This window comes from Perognathus longimembris, chromosome 26 (assembly GCF_023159225.1).
Source record: "Perognathus longimembris pacificus isolate PPM17 chromosome 26, ASM2315922v1, whole genome shotgun sequence".
Lineage (NCBI taxonomy): Eukaryota > Metazoa > Chordata > Mammalia > Rodentia > Heteromyidae > Perognathus > Perognathus longimembris.
The window spans coordinates 6,793,810-6,813,647 of record NC_063186.1 but is presented as its reverse complement, the minus strand read 5'-3'; the positions used below and the strand labels follow the sequence as shown (position 1 = coordinate 6,813,647).

The following is a 19,838-nucleotide window of genomic DNA, read 5'->3' as shown; positions in this document are numbered from 1 at the left end:
GTTTTGGGTTAAATCTCTGACAAAACTGAGCAATCTGTAGCTGGTTGATCTCCAATGGGAGACAGTCGCTCAGGCGTTCCTTTTCTGGGTTTAAATCAATACATGAGGAAATAAAACGTAGAAAGGTCCATCCAGTGAGATATGAGTAGAAGGAAGCTGTGTAGCTTTCCGGCTGTGCCTTCAAGCAGTATGACAGGGCCTAGAACAGAATCTCCGAGGGACAGAGAAAAGCTAGGAGCTAGGGTTATCAGAGCAACACACATCCCCTGAATCACATATACTCCAAAGGACAGGAGGTACCCTAACTGCTGTGATGGATGGACAGCAAAAGCAGGCAGACACAGGGAGAGAGACATATAGAGACAGGGACACAGAGACAAAGACAGACAGACAGACAGAGACAGATGTGGAAAGGGGGAGGGATGAAGGGACTTGTCAGTCTATTTGGGTCAGCAGCTCAAGCAGTAACTCCCTAATACAGGTAAGTCAAAGGAATACAGCAGCATCATTCAAAGTCGACGGCTGTACCAATGACCACAGTGATGTTGAAAGTTCACCGTATTATAAGCAGGGAAGACATTTACCAGTAACATCTGTGCAGCTGTCGTCTGAATCAGACTCCCCAGGGTCAAATACTTGGATCCCCTGAGCTTGGAGTCTCTGAAGTTTGCTCTCCAGCTCTCGCTTGGCTCTCAGTAAGTCCTGAATTTCATTCTCTTTCGTCTCTCTGAAAATCTTTTAAAAGGAGATTTTTCGTTTTCAAACTTGTCTGGGCCCCCCCCCCCTCAAAAGTTTATACCATCAACTTTGTAGGGCAAAAGTTTTCATTTATAAAAATAAATATTCTACTTGATCCTCCAAAGGACCCAAGTGAAAGTTAATTATCCCAGGATCTTTTCTTTAGAGAACCCTCTGGAATTTGATGTCTTGTGGGATTCTATATACCTCATGATGTTATGAACCAAATATCTCCTTCATATCAATGCCTCTTACAGCCAGTGTCCTCAGACATTTCCAAATGCTCTCTCATCAAGTAACACTTTCTTTCTCTTTTCCAAATCTCTAAAGCTGGAGGCTGGTGGCTCCTACCTGTAATCCTAGCTATTCAGGAGGTTGAGCTTTGAGAATCAAGGTTTGAAACCAGTCCTGACAAGAAAGCCCATGAGACTCTAATCTCTGATTAACCACCAAAAAGCTGGACATGTCCAGGAGCTGGTGGCTCACGCTTGTAATACTAGCTACTCAGGAGTCTGAGATCTGAGCATCACAGTTCAAAGCCAGCCCAAGCAAGAAAGTCTGTGTGACTCTGTATCTCCAATTAACCACCAGAAAACTGGAAGTGGCGCTGTGGCTCAAAGTGGTACAGTGCTAGCCTGGAGCAAAAGAGCTCAGGGACAGTGCCCAGGCCTTGAGTTCAAGACCCAGTACAGGCATAAAAATTAAACAAAAAAATAAATCACCTCTATTAAAATGCTCACTTTTGTATGTACCTATTTTTTGAAGCTGTCTCCAATTCACCCTGTCAACTGAATATGCTCTTCTCTAGCTCTTCTAATCTTCTGTGATTTCTACGATTGACTTGGATTTAAGCATCCTGTATGTATTTTGTCAGTCTAGTGGTAGGATTTACCTTGAATTGTCTTTTCACTTTATCCCGGTCCTGTTCAAATGTAGCTGCTCTCTCCATTGCTTGGTATTTTGCTTCTAAGGCACTTTCTTTTTCTCGGAGAATCTTCTGATACGTTTTCTGAAGTGCCTGGAATAGTTTACCCCATTATCACTGAGGAGAAAAGGGTCTACCTCCAAAATTTTACATTCTTACATCTATGTGACATATCCTAGAATTGAAATCATCTACTCGCCTTTACTATTTACCAGGAACAATGTTTTTGCTGTGTTATTAACACGAATAATGAAAATAGAGAAACCCGCAGCCACATGTGTACCGTAGGGGTAAAAAAAATCAGGGAAGCCCTATCTCAAAATACAGCAGAAGACCTGTGGCTCACACCTATAATCCCTCCCTACTCAGGAGGCTTGAGAGCTGAGGATGGAAGTTCAAAGCCAACCCCAGGCAGATAAATACTAAGAGCCCCTGATCTCCAGTTAACCTGCAAAAAACACCCCCCCCCAAAAAAACAGGGACATGGGCGCATGGCTTAAGTGTTAGAGAGCCAGCCTTGAGTGGGAAAAAAATGAAATAAACAAGCAAGAGCGCAAGGCCCTGAGTTCAAACCCCAATACCGACACACAAAAAAATCATCTACAGTAAAGTCAGGCTTTTGTGTGGGCCTGCTCGGCCCCTGTGGTTCAGGATGACGACCGTGCCAATTCCTGCAAAGGCTTCTGAATGAATGCATGAATGAATGAATGCGCCAACCAGAAACCCTGGCGGGGGGAGGAGTGGAGGAAGAGATCATCAGCTCGGACTCCCTGAAACCCCGAGCACTTGCCTCCCCACTTCCAGACCTGACTTCGTTTGTGGGGGGGGGGCGGGGGAGGAGGCCCGGCCCGAGCCTCAGTTTCCCCCCCGTCACCTGCAGCTCGGCGCGCAGCCGCTTGTTCTCCGTGTCCAGCTTGGCCTCGCGGCGGCCCATGGACAGCACCTCCTGGTTCTTGCTGACCCGGAAGATCTCGTACTCCTTCTTGAGCCGCTCGAGCTCGGCCGCCGCGTACTCGAGCTCCGGCACCGACGAGCCCGTGGACTTGAAGCTGGCGCCCAGCAGCCCTCCGCCTCCTCCGCCGCCGCCGCCGCCGCCGCCGCCCGCCGCGCGGGGCAGGGACCCCGGCCCGGCCGCCCCCGCGGGCCCCGCGCCCCGGCGGAACGAGCTGCGCAGCAGGCGGGCCTTGGGCTTCACCTCCACGGGGATCTCGCAGGCCTCGCCGCCGCCGGCCCCGTACGTGTCCTCGATCACCTCCCCCGCGGGGCTCACGAGCGACGAGGCCGTGCCCATGGCGCCGCCACCTCGGGCCTGCGGGGCGGCGGGGCGGGGCGGAGCGAAGCGGAGCGGCGGGCGGGGCGGAGCAGGGCGGCGGGCGGGGCGGAGGCGGGACAGGGCGCCGAGCTGGGCGGTGGGCGGAGCGGGGGCGGAGCGAAGCGGTGGGCGGGGCGGATCAGGGCGGGGGCGGGGCGGAGCAGAGGTGTGGGCGGAGCAGTGGGCAGGGGCGGGGCAGTGGGACAGGGCGGGGCAGCGCTGCGGGCGGAGCAGTGGACGGGTGGGTCAAGGGGCGGGGCTGAGCAGAGCGGCCGGCGGGGCGGTGGATGGGGAAGGACAAGGGTGGGGGCGGAGCCTGGCTGTGGGCGGAGCAGGGGCGGGGGCGGAGCAGAGCGGCGGACGGGGTGGGGCAAGACGGGGGCGGAGCCGAGCTGTGGGCGGAGCAGGGGCCGGGGCGGTGGACGGGGCGGAGCGAGGAGGGAAGCATGAGCCTGGGCAAGGACGCTCTGTGGGCGGGGCTGAACGGGTGGAACAGCGCGAAGGAGAGGGAGCAGTGGGCGTGGCGAAAGCGCAGGGGGCGTGGCAGCGAGACGGGTCGGGACTGCGAGACGCGGCCGGGGCGGGCAGCGGAACGGAATACCGTGGCGGGGCAGCAGGGTGAGGCTGGTCTCGGGCCGGTGCCCCGGAGGGCCGGGCGCCGCGCCGTTTCTGATCGATTCTTTTGGGAGCTCCGGCGTCTCTGCGAGCCTCTCGCCTTGGACCGCGTCTCCGCTGGGGATTCCCAGCCTTGGGCCTCCGCGAGGCCACGCGGTGTGACTCCGTAGGCCCCAGACGTCATCCCACTGATTGCGGGATGCATCCAGATTTTCTTTTTTCCCTCTGGGCGATCTTACCTTTTGAAAGTTTATTATCACATCAGCCTTAAGCGATCTGGAGAACTTGGAGGACGGGGGCGGGGGAATAATAAAAGATGGCCTGGCTTTCTGGACTTTCCCAAGATTAATTTTGATCAGAGTCTCCAAGGATCTGGCCATCATTATTGTTTTAAAAGCTCCACAGACAATCGGTAGGCTTGGGGAAAAAAATAATCAGTCGGCTTGAAAACCGATGGTGTCATCTCTGCCAGTGTTCTTATTGCCAACCTGTGCGTGGTCTCCTTTGGGAAGCATCTCTCTGTGCGTTTTCAAACATCCACGTCTTCCTGATGAGCCTTTCCTTTGATGGCTTTCACAGAGGAGTTCCGCCTTGACTTTGCCCTGATGGGCAGCATTGCTCTTCAACTTTAGACACCCATAGGCCACCACAGATGGTCATGATGTCTCATAGAAAATGTAGCACATGGGGAGACAAGTGTGGTCGTTCGTGCCTGTAATCCCAGCTCTTCAGAAAGTGGAGGCAGGAAGATCTTCTGTATGAAGACAGCACAGGCAAATGTAGCAAGACACTGTCTCAAATACAAAACAAAAAACAAGTGCGGGCAAGTGATTTCCAGTAAGACTACATGCTGTCTTTCACGAAGAGGAAGGGGAAGAGGTTGCTCTCCATGGCAGACCTAAAGGTCCAGTCTTTTGATAGTCATAAAGCGATCCTGACTCTCTCCTTGGCTAATTCCTGCTGGCTGGCAAGGGGCATCAGTTTAGAGATAAAAAGGTGGAAATGTCATCCAGACCAAGAGAAGGCAATGGTATGGTTCTTTGGTGGTGAACACGAGTGCGTGTGTCCTGGTATAAAACCTGAAAGAACTCTTACCGGGCAGGGGCTGAACAATACGAAGAAATATTATTAGCTGGCACACAAATGGCAGAAGGAAGGTTTCAGGGCAGAAAAATTAGAAATTGGATGACTTGACTAGTTCCTATCTGCGTTCCAGGAGGTCCTGGAGTTGGAAAGTGTCCCTAGCTACTTCTGACTGCTTAACATTCAGAGACTAGGTGGACTAGTTAAGAATAAGCAGCCAGAAGCTGGGGTCAGATTGGAGTGGCTAAAGGCCTGTTGGGAGGCCTTGAACATTTTCTGTATCTGGACAATGGATGTCTGGATTATAGAATATGAATGGCACCCAGAAAGGCGCCCAGGCAAACATGTCCTGAGTCTAAGGGTCACAGGACATCAGTTGAAGACAAGAGGATTCCCTTTAGTAGCTGTGATTGAGCATTTTGACCGCTAGGTGGCAGTCTATAGCTTCTCAGAAATTAAATTTAACTAGTAATTTGCGTGCATAAAATAAGGTCTTTCTGCAGTGAAGATGACTGCGAAGAACTGAGCCCAGGTGTTATTTTAATGAAAGAGTACATTGTCTTCCTTAGTCATTAGCGTGGTTCTGCAGTTCTACGAGCTTTCTCCAACCTCGGATAGGAGGTCCTGGGCTTGAACCCCAACTGATGACCAGGGTCCACTTCAGGCTGTGATTAGGCACTGTGGTTATTTTTCCTATACCACCCCCCCACACACACACACAATGCCTATATAGCAGGGAGCAGATAAAGAATCCTTGACCTGGAATTTTAAATTAAAAGAAGAATCCTACCTTCTTCACAAAATCCCCTTTGAAGCTTCTCCCAGCCAGAAATCTCAGATGGGCTGACTGGCCCCCCTAGTCACATTCCCTGCATTCTCATGCTAGTGTTCACAGGGGCCCCAAGCTGTGGGCTGTTCCGTTGCCTATGGCTCCCTCAAGGGGGAATCCAACTGTCTGCTTCCACGTGACCTCAGCCACATCTCCAGTTCACGGTGATGAACCAGAGTTCGCAATGTGGTACAGTCTGGCATTTGGCAAGAGCATCCATCCATTCTCCTGTACCCCCAACCAGAAGACTACAAGATTGTCTTCAAGTAGTCTTCTGGTTGTGAGACTTGAACTCGGGGCCTGGGCACTGTCCCTGAGCTTTGTTACTCAAAGTTCTACCACTTGAGCCACAGCTTCACTTCCAGCTCTCTTTTAAATTAGAGATAATAATCTCTGTAAAAGTCTCAGCCTTTCTTGCTCAGCCTGGCTTCAAACCGTGATCCTCAGCTCTCAGCCTCCTGAGTAGCCAGGAATGCAGGTGTGGATCACTGGCACAACACGAGAACCAGAATCTTAAATTTCAGTGATCATACCAGAACCCCGTGGGAGGACATGTTTGCTTTCTATTCTTCCTCCCCGCCCCCACCCCATCCTCCAGATAGGCTAGTTTGAACTTGCTTGCAAACATGGCGGGCTGGATTCCAAGGCTGATGATCTTGAAAGAAAGAGCCAGCTGGGTGCTGGATGCTTTGCACAACCCCAACCACAGAAGACAACCCAGCATCCCTCCTGCCATGCGGTGTTAGTAAAGATGGCGTTAAGCCCACACTGGGTCAGTGGAGGAGATACAGGTACCAGATGTAAGTGGCAGAAGTGACAGCCACACTGTAAGGAGGGGGCTGTGGCCTGACACAGTCATCTCTTGTGGTATAGCCACCTTGGAAACGATGCAGGTGGCCAAAAAGTCAGTGACTGACCTACCCAGGGTATAAGCTATTCGTTTGCAAGGCTTTGGGCATACGAAGTAGAAAGGAGATAAACAATGAACCCCTCTGGGAAGAGGTTGAAGTAAGGACCATTGATTTTAGGAATTGTTAGTTTTTGCAACCCCCTCTCCCCCCCGCCGCGACACTGTACAGACTGTGGAAAAGGCTGGTCTGAATCTTAGGCTCAGCGTCTCATTAGGACAGCATTCATATTGCTGGATGACAATCTGCTCCACGGGACACTGGGAAGTGACACTGAGAGGAGACAAGGAAGCAATTACTTGAGTGTCTTGGGAGTTTGCCGGCAGCAGCCATCAGAGAGGAGAGAGAGGCCTTCCTGCAGAACTGTGCCCCAGCCGTGACCAGACACCAGCAGATTCCCTGGCCCCCCACGCTGAAGCTCCACCTATCGCTGTCCTTGGTTTCCAGTCGCTCTCCACCCTCCGTGTACAGAGAGAATCGGGTGAAACCACGCCCCTCGTTTCCCTCCCTTCTGTAGATGGAGGCCAACGAACTCATCTCTCTCCACAGCACCAGGGACTGATTTTTAGAAGTCATTGAGGGCTAGATCCTGGTTAGAGGACGAATGAGAAGGGCTAGGAGCCTCTAGATGACATCTGAGAGGGAAATGATGGGACTCCTTGGTGGTACAAAGGCTTGGGACATGGTGGGACAAGATACGGGCCAAATTTGGAGGAGGGAATCATTGACACGATTTCACATTTCCAAGCAGTGAAGCTGGCGAAGAGAGCAGGCATCAGCGTGATACTTTTCAGGCTTTGACCTCCAATCAGAGAATGTTCTAGCTACCTACTAACCTGAGTATGGTGATCCAAAGCAGGAAGGACTTTAGAAGAAAAAATAAATAAAGAAAAGAGTGCCTAGGTCCCAAGATATTAACATTGATCTCAACTCTTAATGGAGTTTGAATAGTCCAGACGGCTGCAGTTCCCAAAGTATCCGATGGTTAAGGCTGATGGATAATTGATCACTTTTATTTTCACCAGCTTTTGAATATTGCAACCTTAGAGCATTGGACTTTAGAGTTCCTACCGGTGTGGAGGGTCTGGCTGTAGGGTTATAGGAGGAGACAGAAGCATAGCCACCCAGAAAATGAAGGGTGCTATGACTATTGTGAGGTCCAGGCTGACTGGATAAAGGGTGGAGAGAGGAAGGAGACCTAAGATAGAGAAGCTCATGGCCCATCTCCCCATCCTTTCCCCTCTCTGACCTTTCACATCACCAATTCCCAACAGGGAGGCACTAGAATTCCTGTCACAGAGTTCATTTTTCTTGCAGCTCACTCTGGAGCCGTTTTCTGTGTAGTTGAGCATGAATTGGAGAGTAGGGGGAGGAAAGAGGAGAAGAAGGGAAGGGGGATAGGAAAGGGAGAGAGGGAAGGGGAGAGGGGAGGGAGTTTCTGACACTGAGACACTGCTTAAGCCAAAACTAGGGCACACTGTACTCATCCTGTCAAATCGCATGCCCTAAGTACAGAGGAGCCCACAGGATTAAGTCCAGAATTGACAGGTTCAAAGAAAGCTTGGAGGAAGGAAAAAAAAAAATACTGCTTCAAGTGTTCCAGGATAAGTATGGAACTCGGGGAGAGCCTTGATACTAAAGATTTACAGAAGACGGAGACATTTTCCCATTATGTAAATATCCTTACCTTTCTCCCAACTGTGAAGTTCAATTAGTGTTTTATGATGGGACGTCACCCAGACCTCTCTACTCCTTCAACTTTCTAGCTTCAAACGAGTGCCAGTGCTGTTGATCTGCTTTGAAGTCTGCTTATCTAGAAGTAGAGAGAGCCTGGCTAAACAAAGCCATCTGGGAACTTGGAGGTTGGCATTGGTTATGTAATTGTGGAGTTCACAGCCTCTTCTTTGTCTCTTTCAGGGTCCTAGGGATTAAATGAGCTGGCATTTCTCAGCCCAGATATTTGAGACAGATGATTCCCTTCCTTCCTTCCTTCCTTCCTTCCTTCCTTCCTTCCTTCCTTCCTTCCTTCCTTCCTTCCTTCCCTCCTTCCTTCCTCTTTCTTGGCACATAAACGAGGAGTGGAGGGGTGGCTCAAGGTGTGATTCTAGTGGCAGAGTAACTACTTAACAAGCGTAGCATTCTAAGCTCCAACTCCCAAACTGTCAGCAAATAGAAAAGGAAACGGAGCATGGCAGTGCTCACCTATGTACACAGAAGGCAGCAGTAGATGGATCCTATTCTGAGGCTGTCCCCAGGCAAAAAGTGTGAAACATAGCCTGAAAAATAAACTAAAATCAAAGACTAGGGGTGAGGCCCTGGGTTCAAATCCCAGTACTGCCAAAATAGATCAGTAAATACTAGGTTTTGGGGTCCCTTTTCACCATATACCTCCCTCAAGCTGCCTCTGTGGCCAGTCCTTCCTCCAAGCCTCCCATTTGCTCCCAGAAAGAGGAAGAGCTTTAGCTGGATGCTAAGGACTCACGCCTGGCGTCCTAGCTACGCAGGAGGCTGAGATCTGAGGATCATGATTCAAAGCCAGCCCTGGCAGGAAAGTCCACAAGACTCTTATCTCCAATCGAACACCAGAAAACCAGAAGGGGTACCGTGGCTCAAAGTGGTAGAGCACTAGCCTTGGGCAGGAAAGCTCAAGGTCGGCGCCCAGGCACCGAGTTCAAGCCCCACAAGCAACAACAATAGAGAGCTCCTTGAAACAATGCTCTTGCTCTTGCCCTTGTTCTCCCAGGCTATCTCTTCCACCTAGCCATGGTCTTCACCTTTGGGGAAGCTGGAAACTCAAGCTCTGCACTGCGGAAACACCCTGGGCCTTGGCATCAGGAAACGAAACTTTTGAGTTCCTCCCCCTTTGAAACCAGTGGGATGTGTTAAGCATCTGACGCTGAAATGCTCATAAATCATGGATGGGGTGCCAGCTGGTTATAAAGTTTGGTATCACCTTGTCCTGCTATGAATGCTTTGCCAAGTCCAGCCCCCTGCGGAGGACTGCCAGGAATGCCTGCAGCAAATCGCAAAGCCACGCAGGGTTTTGTTGTTTTTCTCACTCCCGGAGTCACACGGTCCAGCTTTGCCAGGCCCTCCCTGGAACTGCTGTTCATCATCCTCTCCTCACTCCCGAGCAGCCGAGCTCAGCTCTTCTCAAGCTCATCCACCCCATGATCATGGCCCCTTCCCACAGTGACCTTGATCCTCCTCCCAAAAGGTCAAAGAGTCCAGCATCTGCATTTTCTTTCCCTTCATATTTTATTTCATTTACAAAAATGATTCACGAAGACCCTTGGGTGTACCAAGCTGCGTACATCTCTTCACAGTGCCCTTGAAAGATGGATCATATGCACATGAGCCAATATCTATACAGATACACAGCGAGATTATTATAAATTGTAATTAGAAATTGTGACAAGAGCCACAGAGGAAGCTAAACTGTGTGTGTATGTAACTAAGAAGAGACACGGAGACAAGACAGAAAGAGAGACAGAAACAGACAGGGAGGGAGAAGAGAGACACATAAAGAAAGGGAGGAAGAAGACAGAGAGACAGTTGAGGTAGAGCACCTGCCTGGTAAGTTTGAGGCCCTGAGTTCAAATCCCAGTACCACTTCCTTGGAAAAACTAACAAACAAAAACAACTAGCTATGTGATCTTGGGTAAGTTAATTTGCATGTGCCTTTTTTTCTTTTGCAAAACAAAGTACATAAAGATTCAGTTCCCCACTCTGCCCCCACATGAGGTTACTTGATGATTAAATTAGTGAATAGATACAAATGCACTTGGAACATGATCCAGCACAGAGTCATGACTTGAGAAATGCTAACCACTATTGCCGCTATGTCTAAATCGTAAAGAACATGGGATAGAACTTCAGGCTAGCTTCTAAGAAACAAGACAGTCGTAAATAGATGAAGTGCCCTTAGAAAGACAAAAGGACAGGGCTGGGAATGTGGCTTAGTGGTAGAGAGCTTGCCTAGCATGCATGAAGCCCTGGGTTCAATTCCCCAGCACCACATACACAGAAAAAGCCAGAAGTGGCGCTGTGGCTCAAGTGGTAGAATGCTAACCTTGAACAAAAAGAAATTCAGGGACAGTGCCCAGGCCTTGAGTTCAAGGCCCAGGACTAGGAAGGAAGGAAGGAAGGCAGACAGGCAGGCAAAGGATGGAACTTGGCAACATATTGAAAACTGCTGTGGTAGGTGGATAGACTGAAGAAGAAGCAAAATAAAACTCTGCATGGTGAGACTTAAAGCAAGGTCAGCCCAGACTTCCAAGGGTACACAGGAAACTGAAACTGCTGTTTCAGTGTCCCGCCCTCCCCCCTCCCTCCTCGTGCCGCCATTAAAGCAGGCCATCTAATTTGGGTAGAGCCTGCAGAGGTGAATGATTAGATGGCTGAAGCCTTCTAGATAACTCACGACCTTTTCTGGTGACATTTTTGTTGTAGATTCGACCTCCCACCAGTGCCTGCCTGCCCACCAAGGTTTGTTGAGTAAGAGATCTTCAAATTCCGGGATCCGTGTTGCCCCCAAATCAGCCAAAGGAGCCTCAAACTCTCAGGAGTTTGGACAGTGGTGGCAACGATTTGGATTGCCTTTTCCACAAGCATTCCATCTTCCTTGCTGACATGACCCCAAATCGGCATATCAGAGCAAGGGACCACCCCCCACCCCAGGCCTTGCATCTAAACACCCATCTTCATCTTCTTCCCGTGATCGATTTCATTGTTATTGTGTGTCGAGCTGTGAAGCTTTTAAGACTCTTCCCACCCCTACTCCCACCTGAGGTGGAAAAACAATCTATGCAAGAAGAATTGGTGACAAGCCATCATTCCTAGTATTTCCAACATACTGTCATGTAAGCATGAGATGTATGGCATGACTGTAGCCTTTTTGTAACCACGATGGAAAATTGGAGGGGAGACCAGGCAGTTTGCTTCCAGACTTGGAATGGGAGATGACAAGTTGGAGCCTGTTATTGAAGCCATTTGCCTATAGCACAAAGCCTCATCATGACACGCTGTTCAGTCTCCCTTCCGATGCTTCTCTGATTGTCCTGGGCCTGATACTGAGGTCCCAGGTAGGTTCACCTGATAAGCCATTTGCGGTCTCAGCATCTGCCCAATGGACAAGTTTCTTGCTCTTCCTAGTTGTCTTAGGGTTGGCTTTTTTCCTTAGAGCCATCAGTGCCTCCCGCCAACTGCTCCCCAAGACAGGCCTCTGCCCAGATGTGAGAGAATGATTTCCCATTGCTGAGTGCCTACTGGGTAAGAACTTAGTCTGACTCCCCCGGCCATAGACTGCCTGGCCGGATTGCCAGGTGTGGTCGATTACCCTGTCTCTAGAGACTGCATCTCCACTGTTTACCTGGTCTGCCTTGCCCTCTCCACATGCCTGACTTTCCAGTGCCATTCAGAACCCCACCTGTTGCTGTTCCTGGCAGGTGTGACTTCTTTCGACCGCCCAGCATCTCCTGGTCTGGCTTGGTTCATCCCAGAAGTCCTCAACTTCCTCCTCATAGACACAGAAGCCATTTCTCTCTGCTCATCATCATCTGAAATGGTGTCCATAACCAAGACCCAACTTTGCTTCTTCCGCAGCGAGGGAAACTCACCTGTGAAGGGCAACATTGCAAAGCAGAAGGTAAGAGCAAGAAGTTATTCTACTCATTGTTTTTCTGCGGTTAAAAAAAAAAATAAGGAGTCTAAGACTCTGCGAATAGAAATTTAAAAAAGAGATCTAAAGTGGGAGTGATTTGTAACACAATTGAGTCACCCCTGTAGGTGGAGCTTTGATGAACGTAGTACAATATTTGAAGACTCGGGGATAATCTGGAAATTTCTGGCAAGGTTTTATAGAGTATTCTTTGTTGCTATCCAAGGCGGCTGGGAGTGGGGGAAACCCCCTGCATCTAGCTAAGCCAAAATATTAAGCTTTGCTATATGTAGCAACATTTGCTGGAAAGAACGCACAGAGGATGAGGGGAGGGGAAAAGGGCTGATTATATTTCCTATAAAATGATGACCTTAATCAGGTCTCTGCCACATGCAATGCCACTTGCAAACAGAAGTGGCCATCTGAATGGCTGTGTCTCCAAAGGCAGTCTTGCTAGAGGCAGTGTGCCTGACCCAATTCAGTGTCTTGCCATGCACAGAGAACTCGAGTCAGACAAAAGCCATGACAGGTGTCTGGTGGGGCTGGGCTTGTGTCTCAGCCCACTTCTTGTTTGTCTTCAACCCAACAGATTTGGGTGTCTGGGTCATGGCGAGGTTCTCCTGTTAGATGAATGGTGTTTCTGCAGCCAGGGAAAAACAAAGCATGAATGGAAGGTTTGGAGTAGTTACGGTGGGTCCCCACGTGGTCTGCTCGGTTCTCGGGGAGTCCCCAGCCTGGCTGAGGAAGCAGACACAATTGAAGGCATGGAGAACAGATACATGGCATGCGGGGTGGGTGGCCTACTGTGGGGGGATTAAGCAAGGGGAATGGGGAGTAGAGGAGAGCTTTGCACAGGTAGAGAGTCTTACAGGACGGGTGGAAGCCAACCTGTTGAGGGGCTCAGGAAGAAATGACCTAGTGGCCAAGCAAAGAACTCCAAAGAAGAGCATACATGACACCAAGTTCAAAGGGGTGTTTGTTGTTATTTGTTTTTTTTGGGGGGGGTCAGTCATGGGGCTTGAACTCGGGGCCTGGGTTCTATCCCTAAGCCCTGCCCATTTTCTAGTGCTTAACTGGAGATAAGAGTCTCACAGACTTTCCAAAGGGTTTTTTTGAACAGGAAGTGATCAGAACAGCAGAAATATTCCTATGGACATTGGCTAAAGGGTGGAGAGGGACCAGGTGACAGACGGGGGGTGGCGGTGGGGGGAAACAGAGTCTGAGCTATGAGTGCTCCTCATCTCTTCTTGAGAGGAAGGCATCTGGAGAGAGCTGGGAGATGAAGTTATAGGGATGTAATCATTTACAGGAGTGAAGGCCGAGAGACGCTCAAGAGGTTCTGTCTGGTAGCCAACGTGGTTGCAGCAGCCATGGGTACTGGGCAGGGGGATTAGATGTGAAAGGAAGGGCAATGAATTCTTGGAAATGCTGAGGTTAAAGTGTGCAGAAACCATCTGGACAAGTAAACTTCACCATTTATTTATTTAGTGTCGCTCATGGGGCTTGAACTCAGGGCCTGGGCTTTTCCACTCAAGACTGGCACTCTACCACTTGAGCCACAGCACCACTTCCGGTTTTCTGGTGGTTCCTGGGAGATAAGAGTCTCACAGACTTTCCTGCCCAGGCTGGCTTCAAACTGTGATTCTCAGACCCCCTCCCGGATCAGCTTCGCCATTTTAAACAGAAACCTCTGACCCTTGTCTAAAGTCGGCTGTGTTTGTTTTGTGATGAATTCGAATCTCCTGCATGTCTGTGTAACAATATCAAACATCTTCATTTCAAGTGGACGTGTATTTTATTAGGTATTTATTTGTGTGTGTGTGTATGTGTGTATTGGGATGTGAAGGGGTGTGTGAATACTAGAGCTTGAACTCAGGGGCTGGGCTTGTACACCGATCCTCAGATCTCAGCCTCCTGAGTAGCTAGGATCGCAGGCGTGAGCCACCAGCACCCAGCTTTCAATGTATAGCTGTATATTCTATGCAACACATACAGGTTTGCTAGTATCCATAATAGCAGGCTTTCTACGTTTCCCCAGCCCTTTGTATTTATTTGGAGTACAATTTGGGGTGAAATTGGCTCACCCGTGTAGCTAGTCCTGCCTTCTTGTCAGGAAGCATGGGACGCTCCTGCAGCGTTTATTAGGGCTGGCCTCACCTTGGGCCTCCCTCAAAGTCAGGAGAGTACAGCCAAAAGTAAATGAACAAGGAAGGTGGCCCAACGTGTTGTTCCCGTGATGTACAAAGGCTCTCAGCTGCCCGAGCCAAGGGCACCGCTCTGCTCGCCCACCCAAGGCCACGGGGGCAGAAGGGCCACTTTCTGTGTAGTCAGGAATCTGGAGTGTCCCCCTCAGTGGCCATCTGGGGCTGGGAACATTCGTCAGCAAGAGAACTTGCTGATCCAGAAGAAGAGGAGAGAGAGAGAGAGAGAGAGAGAGAAAAAGACTTTTCACAAGACAGCCCAAAATACTTTTTTCAACTTAGGGAAAAACTGATAGTGACTTTCCATACGTCCGTTGCTGACGTGATTTTTTTTTCTTATTTATTGTCAAAGTGATGTACAGAGAGGTTACAGTTTCATACCTTAGGCCTTGGGTACATTTCTTGTACTGTTTGTGACCTCCTCCCTCATTCCCCACTCCCCCTCCCCCTTTCTCTCTTCCCCCATGAGTTGTTCAGTTGGTTTACACCAAATATGACATGATTTTTTTTTGCCAGTCCTGGGACTTGAACTCAGGGCCTGAGCACTGTCCCTGGCTTCTTTTTGCGGGAGGGAGGGATGGAAGTGAGGAGGGAGGAAGGGAGGAAAGAAGGAAGGAAAAAGGAAGGAAGGAAGGGAGGAGATAAAGGAGTGAGCTATAGATACTGAAATTATTTTAACGTTTACAAAGATAAGCCTTTATATATTAAGGCAAAGTAGTCTATGACTAATGATCCTAAATAATGCTATATCTTTGCCTACATACCCCTGGCTTACTTTCCAGAAGCTTTTCCATCACCAAGTTTTTCATGACGTTCTCTTTTTTTAAATTAATTTTCTATTGTTTTTATAATAGTGATGTACAGAGGGGTTAGAGTTACAGAAGTCAGGTAAAGAGAACATTTCTTTTTGGATGATGTCGCCCCTTCCCTTACTCTCTCCCAGTTTTTCCCTCCTATTCCCACCCACCAGTCGTGGAGTTCATTTTCAACACAGTGTCTAGAGAGTACTACTGCTGCATTTGTTCACCCTCTATCTCTCCATTTCTGTGCCCCCCTTACCCTCCCAAAGGAAGATAAACAAACAGACATAACAAAAAGGAAAGGAAACCAAAACCCTCTTGTGTCCATTTCTTGGAGTTCATTTCCATAACTATTATTCTGTATGATCAGATGCACTTTGGCATTGTGCCTTTGTGCTTCTCGCCTAAGAGTATCCTCCTTTGGTCTCTCTGTGTGTGAATGCCTAGAGTCCTGTATAGTCGATCATATCTGGTTATATTTTAGATCCAGCTTTCACATATGAGAGAAAATATGCACCATTTGTCTCTCTGAGCTTGGCTTACCTCACTTGCCATGGTTTGTTCTAGGTCTCTCCATTTCCCTGCAGATGGTGTAATATTATTCTTTCTAATGGCTGTGTAAAATTCCCTTGTGCATAGGTACCACATTGTTTGGATCCACTCATTTACTGTAGAGCATCTGGGATTTTCCACACCTTGGTTATTGTGCATAGTATGGAGGGGCAAATGTCTTTACTGTATCCTGCTTTGTGATGTTCAGAGTAGGAATGGTATTGGATCGTAGGGAAGGTCTCTGTTTAGTTTTTTTTGAGGAACCTCGAGACTGCTATCCAGAGTGTGCCAGTTTACATTCCCACCAATAGTGCAATAGTTCCTTTCTCTCCACATCCCTGCCAGCATTGGTTGTTAGAATTCACAACATTGTTCGGTCTACTCCCTTTATGGCTAGGGATGATGAGCATTTCCTCATGTGTTTATTTACCATTTTTACCTCTTCTTCTGAGAAATCTCTCCTTAGCTTTGCCCATTTAGTGATTGATTTCTTAGCTTTGGGTGTGGTGGGTTTTTTCGTTTATTTGTTTTCTTTTCTTTTTTTTTTTTTAACTTATAAATGATGGCCCTTTCTGGTTTTGGCATAGTGGCCAGGCTGTCATAGGTGCTACCTGATTTCCTCTAACTCCTAGTCTCACTCTTTGTACTATAATTGCTTTAGGAGGCATCAAGGCTGTTGGCCAAAGCTACAGAGAAGAGGAATTCCTTCTTTTTCCCCTTTCAAGGACTGTTGAATTTTCCTCCCTGGAGCTTAGCAAAGTCCTAGGATCCACAGAGAAAGCAACCATTCTCTTTAAGGAAATTCTCATTCTTCTCAAAAGGCAGAGATCATGGTCTCTTGGGTCCAAGCAAAGCGAAAACAAATTAGTTCAGCCTTGGCCTGGTCTCTCATTCTTTCTTATCCAGGATTTCTGGAGCGACAGATGCCCCATAAATATAAATAGGTCAATGTGATCTCACCTAAAATTAAAAAATAAAAATGTGTTGGAACAAACGGCTATCGCTTCTGTTCCAATCGGCTTCAGGCTACTCATTTGGGAATACTGAGGAACAGAAGGAGACAGAAATTATAAAATCAGATTATACCGTGTCCAAATAATAACCTCCCTGCTTTGTCCCTACACCTCCAAATCCAAGTAAAATGAAGAACACCCTCTGACTTGAAAGTGAAGATTCCATTAAAATAACTGGTCATGGACAGTGTTATCTGATGAGCAGGTAGGCTCATCTAAGGGTTTAAAGGATTAGTCTTTCGTTTCATGACGGTCTATTTTCATCCTGAATGATAGCCACAAGCATTCATAAAGGCGAAGCCCCTGGAGTTTGTGCTCTGCGTTGAACCCCACATTTGGCAAATTACAGGTGCTCTGTATGTTGTGAGAATGACAATTAAATGTTCCTGGTTTAAAAGTGCATCTTGTTGGAAAGAAGCAAATATACAGCTGCCCCAAGAATCATACTCTTTATTTCTGGTGTTGTAAGTATAAATAAAGTTGTCAGGCCATGGTACCCTCTGTGTGTGTGTGTAAATGGGCTTGAACTCAGGGCCTGGGTGCTGTTCCTTACATTTTTAGCTCAATAGTAGCATTCTACCACTTGAGCCACCATTTCACTTCCAGCTTTTTTGGGTAGTTAATTGGACATAAGAGTCTCATGGACTTTCTTGGCCTGAGCTGGCTTTGAACCTCAATCCTCAGATGGCAGCCTCCTGAACAGAAAAGATTATAGGCATGAGCCACCCGTGCTGGCTTTCCCTCCTATTTTGAGGACCTGTTGGTTCACTGGTAAGAGTAGAATTTTGTGCTCTGTGAGTTTCTGCATAGCAGATGTGGAAATGGAGCTGGAGGGGAACACAAGGAATACTAACTTAATAACCGGACAGAGGTCAAAGTGTTACACAGGTTTTTTTTTTAGCATGGCGACACAAAGGAGAAGGTGCTTCAGTAGTGTTTAGTCATCAGGGAGCTTAATTTAATTAAAAAAGAAAAGATTAACATCCTTGCCAACATGACCACATGTTTATATTATATCGATACTTTCAAATGAAGGAGAATAAATGACTTAAGGTGTTTTGCACCACCAGCCTCATCCATGTGGGTCAAATATAATTTTTGATTAGATTCCTGCTGGTTCTTCAGATGACTGTGATCCAGGAAAGAAGTTCAGTCAGTTTAGAGTTTGGTTCCATTCCAGATTTCATTTTAAGATCCATTTGCATTTTGGGGATGTGTTGTTGTTTCTCTTCAGTGGAACAGCAAGTGTGGACCATAAGTCTTGACAGAAATTGCAAGAACCTTCTACTCATGGAACCTCCCTGTTGGGAAGCAAAGAGATCCTTAAGCCTTCGGGGGGAATAAGCGTGTCTTCAGAACAATACAGCGAGCCACGTCTGTCTGCCATAGCTACATCAACTGGCAAAAACCCTGAGATGAAAGTCTTCTTGAGATTAAGACCTAATCCTTCTTAATACCTGCCCTGTGGAGCTCAGAAGGTAGACAGACGGGCAGTCGTCCATCTTTGTCTCTGGGAACTTAATCTGCGCAGTGGCTGAACCATGGCTCAATGAATCGACAGAGATGCTTGATCCAAACAAGAACTTGGAACTGAGAATCAGGAGTGAAGAGCAAGATTAAGGATGGGGAAAGCAGTAATTAGCCACCAGCAGTGGCCTTGAAACCCTGAAGGCTGAAAACAGAACAAGGGGAAGGACCATGAGCCAGGTTATGGGAGTTTCACCAGCATATTCTACAGAGGTCTTTGATAATTTGGGCAAAGATTCTTCTACTGATGCAGCTGATATAAAAATACTAAGGGTTTTATTTTTTTATTTTTTATTTTTTTGTTGGTCATAGGGCTTGAACTCAGGGCTGGGCGCTGTCCCTGAGCCTCTTTGTGATCAATGCTAGTGGTCTACCACTTGAGCCACAGCGCCACTTCCGGTTTCTGAGTGGTTAATTGGAGATAAGAGTCTCATGGGGACTTTTCTTCCCAGCTGGCTTCTAACCTTGATTCTCAGATCTCAACCTCCTGAGTAGGTAGGATACAGGAGTGAGCCACTAGTGCCTGGCTGTTTTATTGTTTTGTTTTAATAGTTATGCGAACATTGGATTACATTTATGATGAATTACTTCAACATATATATATTTTTTTAGTACCCCCAAACTACCAATTCTTGAAGAAAATCTTTAGGAAAATCTTCTAAGCCTTAACTCAACATACTAATTAGTTTCATCTAAGTATGAATTTAATTTTAAATATAAATTTATCTGAACTTTTAGCTTGTCCTCTGACATTTTCTGTACCTCATGGGACCTAAAAACAGCTTAATGATTGGTATATAATTCCAAATGTGCGTTTATGTATTCTCTCCCTGTTCACTCAATTATAATGGCATATTAATTTCAGAAGTGCCTTCCTTATTAAAAAGGCAGCTCAGCTAAAGTGTCATAAAAGTAATGCTTCTTTTCCATGTAATATAATGATCTTTAGATTTAATATGTATAGCTAAGCCTTTGGAAACTTGTTTTCCAATGTGGCCATCTACAGGTGGGTAGCCTACCTAATAGGTCATTGCCAACATTGTTTGCCTCTTGCTGTATTTGGGGTCTAAGCCTCCCACAGAGATATCTGATGACCTCTCTTACTTACACACATGTTCTACTTAGATTTCACTCACAACACGCCCTGTCAAAGATCAAATTATTAAGAATTCAAGATGGCGGCAGCCAAGCGTTAAGCAAAGCGCAGGGCTTCTTCAGAGAGCTTTACCCTCCGTATCTGTGCAGTTTGCTTGACCACAGTGCTGTACACAGCAAAGATGGATTGGCTCAAATATATCAAGAGTTCCATGGTGGAGAACCATTCTGTAGTTGAGGTTTGCCTGATTGAGGATTTGTATAAATAGAATCAAACTATACAATGAGTCTTTTTTTTTTTTTTTTTTGCCAGTCCTGGGGCTTGAACTCGGCCTAGGCACTGTCCCTGAGCTTCTTTTTGCTCAAGGCCAGCACTCTACCACCTGAGCCACAGCACCACTTCCGGCTTTTTCTATGTATGTGGTACTGAGGAATCGAACCCAGGGCTTTATGCATGATTGGCAAGCACTCTACCACTAAGCTACCTTCCCAGCCAGTGAGTCATTCTTTTTAAGTCAGACTTACTAAAGTGTAATTTATATATAGTACAATCTAATCCTTTGAATGCTCAGGTAATGTGG

At 47.5% G+C, this 19,838-nt stretch overlaps 2 protein-coding genes across 5 annotated transcripts in view; one reads left to right on the top strand and one right to left on the bottom strand.

Annotated features, from left to right (window-relative positions):
• The window catches only part of Nphp3 (nephrocystin 3), a 28,079-nt gene extending 25,125 nt beyond the window's left edge, over positions 1–2,954 (bottom strand). For all 4 annotated transcript variants that reach the window (XR_007209260.1, XM_048335008.1, XM_048335009.1 and 1 more), the window contains exons 1-3: positions 2,538–2,954; positions 1,631–1,756; positions 585–735 (exon numbers count right to left, since the gene is read on the bottom strand). Coding sequence is in view for 3 of the 4 variants with exons in the window: in XM_048335008.1 (XP_048190965.1) it covers positions 585–735; positions 1,631–1,756; positions 2,538–2,954 (694 nt within the window). In the remaining variant the exon portion in view is untranslated. The remainder of the gene's footprint in view (positions 1–584; positions 736–1,630; positions 1,757–2,537) is intronic.
• A 467-nt stretch (positions 2,955–3,421) lies between these two features.
• Tmem108 (transmembrane protein 108) overlaps positions 3,422–19,838 on the top strand; it is a 175,711-nt gene continuing 159,294 nt past the window's right edge. The window contains exons 1-2 of the mRNA XM_048334466.1: positions 3,422–3,593; positions 11,858–12,057. Coding sequence (XP_048190423.1) covers positions 3,422–3,593; positions 11,858–12,057 — 372 coding nt within the window. The remainder of the gene's footprint in view (positions 3,594–11,857; positions 12,058–19,838) is intronic.